Here is a 12,626-nt window from a genome sequence, read left to right as displayed (position 1 = left end):
TAATCCACAAGCCGAGTTCAAAACCGCAGCCAGCTATTCGGCCACTTTTCCATGTGCGTTTGCACGCGCTTGTCTTTTGTGTTCCCTCGCTGGTGTAGCGGCAGCCTCCCGTGACTTTTGTTAAGAGTGTACGCTACCTTCGTTCGGCGTGGCATTTGACTGGATTACCTACGGGAACCTTTCCGTTGCGACTAGTGATCATGGCAAGTCGTCGTTGTCATTACGATGCGGCATTCAAGAGAAACGTGATAACCGATGCCGAAGCTTTGGGCAACTGCGCTGCAGGTCGAAAGCACGGCGTCCCAGAAAACAACGTGCGTCATTGGAGAAAAGAGAAGGAGGCCCTCTGGCGGGATCTCTCGCCTTATATTAGTGTGCACACTTTTTTCCTTTTTTGTGGTCCTTCAACTCCCCCCTCGCCTTATAATCGTGACCGCCTTATATTCGAATAAATACGGTATTTTTCAGCAAGATTGAGCAGCTGTTTATGAAATTTTTATGTACAATTTGCGGTGTGTAAAAGAATGTGTTTGCAGGCACCTAAACTAGATGGCACCACCGTACTTATGGAGGCCCAATGAAGATGTAGCCCAGAAACAGCCCCATTGTCAAAGTGAAAATTTCAAGGACAGAAAAAAGTAGCCCTGCTTGGCTATTAACATTCTCATGTGGCTACCCTGTGACAACATCAGACTGATTGCTAATCCAGATCACATGCCCCTTCGTCTTGGTATTCCTTCTCCTACTCTGGTGGCATGCGAAGGTTGAACAGAAAGTGCAGTCTGTTGTTTTCGAAACATTGCATGTTCCACATAGAGCCACGTGATATCTCGTGCCAGAACGCAAATTATTCTAGTTGCATCTGACTGTGACATCAAGACCGACGCCCGTGTGCTGTGTACCGATGCAGAGCTACCCTGCCTTGTTCGCTATGGCTAGGCGTAGCCTTTCTTGCCTTCCATAGTTGAATGGCTGACATTGCTGGGTGTGATGACTGTGGTCGCAAGGCGACCCTCGAAAACATAATGTGCAATGCAGAGAGACAATAACTCGCGACTGCACTAACTTGCCTTGACTACGCACCATTGTTGGAACAAATCCTTTTAGAATACAGTCAATGACAGATATATCAAGTTCTGTTATACTGAGTTATTGCCTATAACGAACTGTTGCAACATCCCCTTGGAAATCCCATATAACAGCATTCCACTGCTACACATATATCGGACTCCAGTTCTTTACCACATTCGATATATCAAACACTGCAATATGCCCCTGCAAAATCATTAAAGATTTACCTGATGGAGGGAGGGATTGCATGCACGTCATATATATTCAGACAACCTCTCCAAATATACAGGGTGTTTCAGCGAACACTTTAAAAAATTTTTAAAGGTTGTTTGTGGCAGATAGCACAATTCTAGTTCATGAGCTGGTTTACTCGAAGAGGAGGACATTACTTGCACAAGAAATTGAAATGCATCATCAACTAATCAGCAAAAATTCACCACTTAGTTTTTTTTAACTAATTAACATACGGCCCAAATTGCAATTTACAAATTATAGCCGTGGAGTTCGCAAGGCGGATCCACTTGGAACGAATTCTCAGGATGACACTAGTTTGGAGATATTAATTCCAGAACTTTGCGGAGAAATGCATTGGCGTTCCAGTTGTTTTTGTGCTTCAATGCATAAAACCATGTTCTGTTGAGAGAGTAACTGGAAGGCAATTTGGGCCCTAAAGTAATTAGTGAAAAAGCTGATTCATTAATTTTTGTTGATTAGTTGATGATGCATTTCAATTTTTTCTGCAAGTAATGTCCGCCTCTTCAAGTAGACCAGGGCATGAACTAGAATAGGCAACCTATAAAATTTGTTTAAAGTGTTCGCTGAAACACCTGGTATGTAGTGCACGGACTTCGCAGCAGTGCCACTAAATGGCGCATCACGTCCAAACAGAGGCACGAGAGAGGAACCATGGGCCATACGTAACGTGACTCTACAGCAGCAACATTTCAATGCTACTTCAATGTCACTACTTCAATGCTTATTGCATTAACACCAACATTCACCACGAGATGGGTTCTGCCAGAACGTTTGCATGCAGGAGCTCACATGGCATACCTTGTTTTTGCTATAGCCGCACGTCTCTTGCCCATAGTCTTTTCCACTTCATTTTCTGTACTTGCGACGCTTTCTCACTAGTTCAGACATGGCTCAGTAGCCGTTGCATCTCCATTATTGCTGCGATCACCCCTCAGCGCGACACACGATAAGAATGCAAAATGAAATGGGGCATTTCAAAATGCACGGCCCTAGTTATGTCAAACCCGTATAGACAGAAAAATAAGTTGTGTGCATGCTATCAGACGAGTAAAAAAATCATGCCAGTTTACCCATACAACATACTGCACACAGTACAACAATACAGCACACATCAGAAATATCTGGGCACTTCAATGCCACCTAAAAACTTTTTTTTTATACTTGAATTTAGCCACAGAGAAAAAATTTCATTCTGCAATTTAAGAAAAAAGTTACCCTAAGGGGATGCATTTCTGAAAAAAATATCACCCTGGATGGATTAGTTCTCTTGTACAATGAATGCATCAATGCAATCAAAGCAATGCACACCATGGATTGATCGTGACACCAGCTGCCGCATGGTGTCACGACCAACCCTCATTGTGGCTAGCTGCGCACAAGCTGTGTCCGGCAGTATTGTAAAGGTACTGCAAATTCCTAAGAGAACTGCCAACAATATTGGATCGGTTTCATCCAAGTGTCGCAGACCAGACATTCACAACCGCAACTAAAGTTACGCGAGATGCCCAGTACCTGATTAATTTTGCAACTCATCACCAGTGGTGACTAAAGCTGCCCATACAGCCGAGTTGCGGGACTTCTTACCACATTGCAGTGCAGGGGCAGCTGTATGCGAGTGCAAGTGAACGGGGAGCGAAGCGACCGCAGCTCTTTGATGAGGTCTTCCCGTCCGGGCAGCTTCGGGTGGAGTGGGGAGAGATGGGCTGCATATGCCGGGATGGTGTTCCACTCACTGGAGACCGCCATGCCGCTGCTGCTGATCAAAAGAAGCACGAGAGCTCAGGAGCTAACATTTCCCACATGTTAGCAAGACTGCATCTGAAGTCGGTGATTATCCAAATCACAGGAAACATGCTTAAGGCAATTTGGATAGCGTTTTTTACCAAAATTAAATTCTGCGGTATTAGGTGCCAAAACCACGATAGGATTATGAGGCAGGACGTAGTGGGGGGATTCTGGAATAAATGTGACTACCTGGGGGTTCCTTAACGTGCACCCATTAATTTTTGCATTTCACCCTCATTGAAATGGGGCCACCAAGGACGGGATTTGATCCCGCGACCTAATGCTTAGCAGCGCAACGCCACTAAGCCACCACGGCGGGTACACTGCATTTTTTTTTTAACGTGGTGAAGAATGCTCAAAACATGTATGAATGAATCTTGTGTTGACTGACTCACCGTCAAAAAGGGAGCTGTACAAATTCCAAGTACAAATGTGTTTTTGGCACTGTTTGCAGACCCATTTACTAGTACAGTTGGCATACATTTAATTCGGTCACGATAGGACCAACAAAATTGACTGAATTATCCACAAGGCTGAATTAAAGCAAGTGGCATAAAACAACATCGAAACACGTGCCCATTTAGCAATACTATTTGCCCCATTCTAACAAACCCCCAAATCAAATACGCAACCAGTGCTTATAGTTCCATAACACAGTGTGCATCCAAACTTAAAGTGCATCAGATTTTATAATCTGTATGTAGCAAGACCCCGATTCTAACAATCACAAATAAGATGAAACCTCTAGCGTCTACAGTACCTTCACAAAATGGAAATTTTTTATACTTAATGTCTATCATCGACATCATTCTCAAACAGCCTTTTATTGACTACAACATTTACCCCCGTATTCACAAACGCACCTCGACTCGACCCTCCACTCGAAACGCGCCTTGAGGGCGGCTTTTCATTTCACAAATCGCCCTCCACTCGAAACGCGCCTTGAGTGAAGGAAAGCTCGAGCGTTTTACTCGAGAATCTCAAGGTAGCCCCGCAGCTACCTTGAATCGCTCCTTGAGTGAAGTTAGTGCGCAGACATGGCTGCGTCGTGATCTGTCGCTCGCCTCGTCGGCTTTTTCAGTTGGACGCCAGTTGCCTCCGCAGCTTTTCTTTCGTTAACGATGCTGCGCATCTTCCAGGGCATCGTTTTACGGACTGGTGCAACCCTCTGGAGCGCTTCGGCAACGGAGTAATTCTACTGTGGCACCGAGACAGAACGGCCGTCCTGTCAAGAAAACTGCCAGCTAGTGCAGTGACCTGTCGTCTTATTCCGTGCATGAGCCAGTTGATGACCTGCATACGTGTATTCTTCGTGCGAGTGCTCCGAAACGACTATATCAGCGCCAGTGCCGTGTTTCTCGCGCGGGATCATACAAAGCCGCACCATTTGAAACGCTGCACGATACATAACTGCGGCGCACTTCGAACCTATGAAAAGAAGACAACTGCGAAGATTCCTGCCGTTAGTGGGTGTATTGCCTGTGTGCTCGATTGCTGGATGCTGGTCTGGCTGCGCGAGCGCCGGAATTCGCTCCGCCTGAGCGGTTTGTACTCGGGTGCATCACTTACTACGCTATTCCAAGGACGGCGTAGCGTACCACAGCAAGGCGAGCTTCTCTAAAAACGACCAGGTGCGTTCACTTTTCTGTTTCTCTATAATTTCATGCATTTAGTTGCTATAGGGAAACCAAAAAAAAAGTATACTGTTTTTTTGCGTGGGACGTGCGACAGTAGCTGTTATTTACAGTCGTTAGCAATAATTACGTGAGCCTTGCTTCAAAATATTTAGTTTAATTAGCTTATGCTTATGAACATCCAAGCCCAACGAGGAAGTGAGCAACCATGAAATGGTTTTCATAATTATACCTGGCACGTATACAGAGGGAATGCAATATTTTATTCCAATACAAAACATTGAATAACAATACAAGAGAGGATAGTTTTTGTACATCACATTATCTTTATTGTAATAAAAAAAGCTGTAGCAGTTGGCCCAGCTCCTAATACAGAAAACGCTAGCAAGTGGTAGCAGATATATTTCACATATATTTGTTGTGCACATTGCAGCTATTAGTGAGTGCATTGTGTAAGTGTTAGATTGGTGTATGTCGGTCTGGCTGTGCAAACGCCAAACCAGCCTAAAACTGTATCTTTGCAAATATGAATGAAAACAGTCCGAACTTATCAATGTAAAAAAATCGGCTTCCTGAACACAATGAAAATCTTTAATGAATGCATTTACTGCAAAAAGTAAACTGATGAAAACGAATACTGTACCTAAGCTAGTTTTTATGTGGGTTAACATCATTGTATGTTTATAACCAACCCCTTCTCTTATGCAGGAACCAGGCTGCCAACGCAACCATGCAGAGCAACTGCCTTTTCAAGGGTGCTGCGCTTGCGTTGGTGTGCAGGGGGAGAAGAGTGGAGCTCCAGTTAATGTGTACTGCTGCACTGTAGTCGTTGTCGCACTATTTTGGCTAAAACATCTATCTCCTTTCTGACATCCTAACAGCTCAAACATCACCACAAAAGGCATTTTTCATAAATCTGCCTTCATAGGCACTTTGCAGCTTAAGTCTGTATTTTTCTTCCAGGTTTCTTAAGCCATATTTATTAAAGCAGTCTGTATCACTGAATAATTTCTCGTCAGTCCAAGGGTCAATCTCTGAAACAATAAATTAAAATTATCCTCGTCTTTTTGTGTTCTGATGGGATTGGAAAAAGAGCGTGGACTCGGATCCTACAAACACAAGCAGTAGCACTACTGACAAAGCTATTCTAGAATAAAACGCCATCCGTGTTCTAGACAGTAGACTAGCAGTGTTCTAGACAGTAGCATACCGTCGGGTGTGGCCAACCGACAGTATGCAGTGGTAAATTCTTACAGAATATACGCTGTGTCAGCTCCGTTTCTAACTTCAGCTTAAACATTAATTATGAAGGCCGGAACAATGAATTTGTTCCAGTCGATGCGGATCACAGTTGGCTTCCATGGGGCTTGCAGAAGTTCAGTAATTGACCGAGGAACAGAGCGTGTCTTGTGGGATCCCACAACAGGCCAAATGGTGATGCAGACTGTCACAATGGCGTTGCTGAAAAATACAGTATAGAGCGCATTACTACCATGAGTTCCGCAAAGCTGAGAACAACCATTAAAATTATGGCTTATTTCTGGATGCACACTTGCTCATGCAAAAGTAGCTTCAACATTCCACTAAATACTAAAGTGCTGCATTACAAATTGTGGGCAGTAAGAAAGCTCACGTCTCAGCTGTAACACTTTATGGGCAACTCATGACTTCGCGCATCATAATCATGACTATGCTCTTCAAAACAAGAATATATGACTGTTGAAGAGGAACGAAATATGAGTTTGATTTCATTACTGCATAGCTGTTTCATGTTTGCTGTTTTAAATAACACGGCGTGCATGTCAATGCACGCCATTTTGTCAATGTGGCCAGACATAACATCTATATTATTAATGATAAGTATGAAAAATAAGCACAGACTAACTACCGGGCTGTTCAGTCAAGTACTTCCGCAGCACCTAAGTTCTTTCAGGGAAGCGAGATGGTGCATTTCCATAGGCAGACACCGTATCTATCGATGCTTTCACGTCAGTTGCATTGTCTTACCGTGCAACACAGACGTTGATTTTTTCCATCAGCTGGTCTTTCCAAGGCCCACATCCTGCAGCAGAATACCAAAAATGATATGTACATAGGGCGTTCGCACGCCAAGTTCAGTGCAGGTAAGCAACTGAAACGAAAAGATAGAGCACAACTAAAAAAAATGCGGGCGCTGCGTGAACTTGAAAGCACAGTTTATGGGACGTGCAGGAGATGCTACGACATAGCACATTGAAAAAGGTAAGACGAACAAACACTAATGCTGGTAATGAACTACTGAGAAGTGAATTTTCGGAAGAATAAAAGATTGCGGAGCTTATATGTGAAGTGAAGCAGCACTGGAAATGCAGGCACCAGTGCTGGTTCACTGACGATATGTTCTGCAATTTGAACAAACCGACTAACCACCACGGCTTCTAAAATAAAGTACAGGACTGAAAAACGTTTGTTTCCATAAAACTACCGGAGCTACGCACACAACGATATGCATTCTGCCACATGCATACTACAACTGCTTCTTCTCTACTGAAATATTTCCTACGCGATAGTGGAATGATCATCGGACACAGTCGTGGAGCGGTGCTTTGTGCATTTATGTTTAAACAACTGAACCGATAACAGATTGTCACGCCGAATCTCCCACAAGCTCCAATGCAAAAAAAAAGGGAACGTCTCGCGCAATCTTATGCTGCCTCGAATAGTCTGCTTCGGGTGCTAATGCCCGCAGCATGAGCAACTGGTGCCAGTCATGCTTGGATACATCGGCCACGTTTTATTGATAGCGCGGCGGCAACTTCACGAGAACCGCAACAGCGTAATGTGCTTCCATACAGAAACTGCTCACTCACCCTTATTTTTTGTCCTGTTGCTTTCAGAAAGCTTTCAGCAGCACATGGTCTTGAAGTTAAACAAAGCTGCCCATCAACCGTTCCATGCGTTGCCTCCTTCGAAGTCAATCCGGCTCGATCACAGTACACACACGGACAAAATCATCCATAATAACCACGATTAACAACTGCAGCGTGAACCGCAAATTAAGCACAAGGAAACAATGAGCAGCAGACAAATGCGGGCGCAAATTTTCTTATTTCTCAGCCATGCGCCATGCTCAGCTGCTGGGGTGCGATCGTTGCCAGACCTCAAACACAGCTCCCGCTTGATCTATCAGTCGAACGCTAACAGTGGCAGCGCTGCCGAGCTAAATTTGTGCATTGCGCCGTGTTGTCATTTGATAACAAAGCCAAATTAACGGAAACACATATCTGTCTTAAATAATTGGGCTTTTGCTAAGCGCATTTAAGAATAGCCTCGATATCAGACGCTTTTCTCGGTCGGTGCACTTCACTCGAGTCAAGGGAGCATTTTCAAGGCGTTCCTTGGCGGAGGAAAAGTGAAGTAGTGTTCATGAAACGCAACGGCGCCTCGAGTGAAGGAACGCTTGTCGCCTCGACTTGGCTGAGTCGAGGAGAAGCGTTGAGTGAAGGCGTGTTTAAGAATACGGGGGTTAGTCCACAAGACTCTACAGCACTGAATTCAAATGGCATTGCATCAGCAGTGGCTGCCATATCTGACACTTTGCTATGATCTTGCCGCAGCCGTGTCCCTAAACGCGGCTAGTGCAAATGTGCAGACTTTCAACTGTGTGTGGTTCAATTAGGTTTGCTCAACAAGACCGCAACTACGTGCTTCCCACACTGCACTCGTTTGTACAAAATGGCAGAACCTCTGCAGGGATGACCTGTTGTGCAAGATTTGTACACCTGCCGCCAAAACACACAGCCTACAAACATCAAGAAGGTCATCTGCAGATGCCAGAAATTGTACGAGCAAATTATGTAGCACCACTCTGTGGCAACAATAATTGTCCAACTGGAAGGCCTGCTGCTAATGAGATTACGTTAATTAATGGTAAATAAGGATTATTAAATTAATGTCCCAAATGCCCATATCAAAGAACTATTTGCAATTTAAATGCTGCCACTGCACATAAACTGGAAATTTGCAGAACTGCTTCGTTAAAGTATGAAAAGTAGTGAGATGCCGGAAAGGACAACAAAGGATCTACTTGCTGGCCCATCGCATCACCTTCACCATATCAGCTGCCATGCTGGCATCGCTACATGGCAACCGTCCCCTGTGACTACATTTTTCCTACCAACATTTCTTTGTATGACATTACTGATCATTATGTTGTGTACCTGGAAAGTGCTTGCAACTAAGGTTCCAGTGCCTTGAGCAATGATAGCCCTACAGCCTAGTGCTCTCAGCCCTCCTTTTGAATATATTTGCTTGTATATTGTTTTCAGCTGTGAGCCCAATAAAGGTAATTCTGATCCTGATTCTAGTAAGACTATTTTCCAACCACCTGGGTAAAATGTTACCCAAGACTAATTAATGCGTGAACACAAGACAAAATGAGAATGAAAGGACATTCTCGAAAAGCCGCCTAATTATTTCTTGGCAAAGAGTGTGGCCACACCCTTTGGCTTGATAAACTGAAGATTTTATTAATAATCCTTCCTTGGAGTTTCTTACATTCCTACATCATTCAGTGGAATTCCTTGGAATCATGTTGATTGCCTTACAGGTAACTAAGACTGATCAAATAAGGGAAGCCACTGCAGTCAATTTTTCAACAAGTGGACTATTTGGGGCAACTGCCCTTGTAAGGACCGGTTCCCTTGTTGAAACATTGGCTCGAGTGACATCCTTTGTTTGATTACTGTTTAGCACTTCAAGTATCCATCTTCCAGTGAAACTTAGTCTTATTTGGTTTCCTTATAGGCACCCCCCCCACTTATAGGCATGCCCTGTCTCTCCTCCACCCCAAATATGTTTTGATAATATGCAAGAGTGTAAAAATGAAGTCAAAAATAAAAGTGGAGGAAAAAGCCCTCACTTACAAAGTGACACCTGGCTTGAAACACATTTAAAATGAATGAAAAGAGGCTTCTGAACAACCCAAACTTCTCATTTTTGTACAAAAACCCCATTAAAATATAAAATATGTGTACAGATTTCCTTTCATTCTAACGCTTGGTCAGCTATGATAGACTAGCCTTGCACAATGCATTTGTTATCAAATCAGTACACTATCCTCTATAAGGTCCCTTTGGAGCCTCAAGATAAGAATGGGGAGCTAAAGTGGTAAGAACACAAAGAACAGATAAGTGAGAAACAAATTTAAATAAGAAATACAGAAGATTACATTGTACACAAGTAAACATAATGAAAGAACAAGCTGGAAATATGTGTCAAATGGAGGGAAGAAAAGGAGATATATAAAACTACACATAAGATTAAACGAGGAAATATGTGAACAAAGATAGTAATGAATAAAAATTACATACAAAAAACCAATCCGTCCAATTGACCGCTTGACAGACACGTGTATCCCACTCTATGAACAAGAAATCTCCCCAGCTGTGGGAGAAGTTTCCCGGCAGGATTCATAGATACAAAGGATAAGGAAGGCGAAGGAGACCTGCAGGACACAATTCGCTAGCATTAAGGATACATGTTACCTATGGGGTCACCTGTTGCAGCACTCTTGACTTCGTCATACGTCACTAACTATTGAGAAGCTTGTCTCCAGGAACAAAGCTGTGCTCGTCACGCAGGTAGATCGCACTTTTCGGATTAGGCGGAGGGAAGAACAAAATAAACTGCGACGGAGCAGTGTTGGAACGTGCTGCACAACGCGTGACAAAGGCAACACGCTCGTACGCCATTAACGACTACAGTCGACGTAGTTGTAAGCGGCATCATAAGCAGGGTAACTCGGCAAACGTGCTGGCTTCGAAACATTCCGCCGCGTCTCTACCGCGTGCTGTTACAGTAAGCACATGCAGCAACCAGCTGAATGATTGACACACGCATCTCTGCCCCACATTCGAGGCCCTGTACACTGTTACCACTGCAGGTTGTAACAATCCCCAAATGCGAGAAAGGACAAAATATGCCCCGACTTTCACAAGAAACTAGAAAGCTGTGCTGCAGAGGATGAAGTGTTTACTCACCCAGCGAAGAGAACTCAGGCCCGCTGTATTAGAGCCTGCCGAAATTCACGGATAGGCCGGGAACATGAAATAACTGGTTCGAAAAATACGCGAAACATTCCTGCGTCTGCTTCGACTTGTCTCTTGCTCCACTGACGGCAGTACGCCAGTCTTGTCTTGATTTATTTCGGCTACTGTTGTCTACCGGCTCTCATGTTCCCACCGCGATACTCGTCGACTACGCCACTTCCGTTTGGGTGCGACCGGTTTCACAACAAATCCGTGCAGGGGCGGGGCCTCGCTTCGATGACGTATCACCATTTTCTTCTTTTTTTTTCCCCTCTCTGTTTGGCGGCGCAGTCGGTGTGCGGCGCCACAGCTTAAGATCCCTGTATGTTCCCTGTATGGTAAAATACAGGGACCTTAGATCAGCTTAGGGTGCCTAAAGTAGCGACACGCTTTGAAGAATGCCGCCTGCTCCTCGCACGTCCTGTCCGAGGCGGACGCCGCGTCGGTATTGGCCTAATGGCATCACGTGGGCCGTCCCGCCGCCACGGGCTGGCTGCGTTTGTTTACGATCGCGCTCCATCGCCATTTTCGCCCGAGAAGCGTCTACCGACTGGCGAGGAGCACAACGATAGCGGCAAACACAGTCGGCGATCGTCGAAATCTGATCAGCGGCGAAACGCGTCGGCTTTTATACATGAGTCATCGAAGGTTCGACAGTAATCCCTGGTGCCCGCGTGTCTTCCAGAAAATACTGCACAATACATAGTTTTCACGTGACGTCACAGCGCCGTCTGCTAGCGGTCGTCCGCCATGTGGGAGTACTGCAACCGATGCGGGCGAATGTTTGAGCGCCGTCTGTGCAGTCTTTCGGCGTTGATTTTGCGATTTGTGAATTATGGCGTGTTTATTGACGGTGACTGCCAGGTGGAAGGAATTCTGCCCATCATATTTTGCCAAGTTGGTGGGCCCGGCGCGTGCTCGCTACGCAGCAAAAATCAACATGTGCGACGGTGTTGATCCGTACACGTTGTGCGGCGGGACCGACACGACGACGGACGTCGACCTGCTACCGGTTACGACGCATGCTGACATTGTAAAATATTTGGTGCTGTCGACGAACCACGTATCGCGTACTGAAATGAAATCATACAAGTCTCTTGAGGCTCACAACTATTTCACAAGTGGCCGGGTAAGCGGCATGACAGCAATGCGGCCCTCCGAGCACGTCATCCTGTTGAGCGAGGTAAGGTTACGAAGATTAAAAAAAAAGTATGTTTGTAAATCCGTACCGCTGGAATAACGCGGTACCCATTTGTATGAACTCTTTCGTTAGCTATTTATTACGGCACCGTGCGCGGCTCACTGCTCCAAATGCTCGACGCTGCCAAGCATTGTGTACGACGCAACATACCTTATTTCGCTATTCGCTTGCCTAAATACGACCTTCTGCTACTCTGCTTAAGTGTAGGCATAAAAAGTAGGTTATTTACATCTTTCCTGTTTATGCGAGCGAGCCAGAGACGCTCCTCCGACAACACTTTCGTGCGCTCGCATTGTCGAGTTATCACTTTCGGCAAGCCGTTCAGCCCGGTTCCTGGCACCATGCTCGTTTTCTGTGCGGCAGACTTGCTTCTCGCACTGCAGCCGATCATGGCACACATCGGTATTGCGACGCTGTGCCGTATTAGAACACGCACAACACGAAAGTATCGCATCCTGCACACGCAGCAAAGGCCGGCGCCACGGCAGTAGTTCTCCGCAATGGCGGCCACCTATCCCATACGCCCCGGTTGTGACGTCCGTGAAAACTATGTATTCGCGACACTCAAACAATCAGATTACATAAGCGTCGGTGACAACGGATAGACACATC

The 12,626-nt window shown here is 45.2% G+C and overlaps 1 protein-coding gene across 2 annotated transcripts in view; it reads right to left on the bottom strand.

The window, feature by feature from the left end:
- LOC119450833 (uncharacterized) overlaps window positions 1-10,935 on the bottom strand; it is a 36,885-nt gene extending 25,950 nt beyond the window's left edge. Inside the window, exons 1-2 of one of the 2 annotated variants that reach the window (XM_037714326.2) lie at window positions 10,766-10,935; window positions 2,911-3,082 (exon numbers count right to left, since the gene is read on the bottom strand). In XM_037714326.2, coding sequence (XP_037570254.1) covers window positions 2,911-3,072 — 162 coding nt within the window. In that variant the 5' untranslated portion in view covers window positions 3,073-3,082; window positions 10,766-10,935. The remainder of the gene's footprint in view (window positions 1-2,910; window positions 3,083-10,765) is intronic. The other variant, XM_037714327.2, reaches the window with a different exon arrangement.
- Between the last annotated feature and the right edge of the window lie 1,691 nt (window positions 10,936-12,626).

This window comes from Dermacentor silvarum, chromosome 4, assembly GCF_013339745.2.
Source record: "Dermacentor silvarum isolate Dsil-2018 chromosome 4, BIME_Dsil_1.4, whole genome shotgun sequence".
NCBI lineage: Eukaryota > Metazoa > Arthropoda > Arachnida > Ixodida > Ixodidae > Dermacentor > Dermacentor silvarum.
Note: the sequence above shows the minus strand (reverse complement) of the source record. Positions and strands in the feature narration are given on the sequence as shown.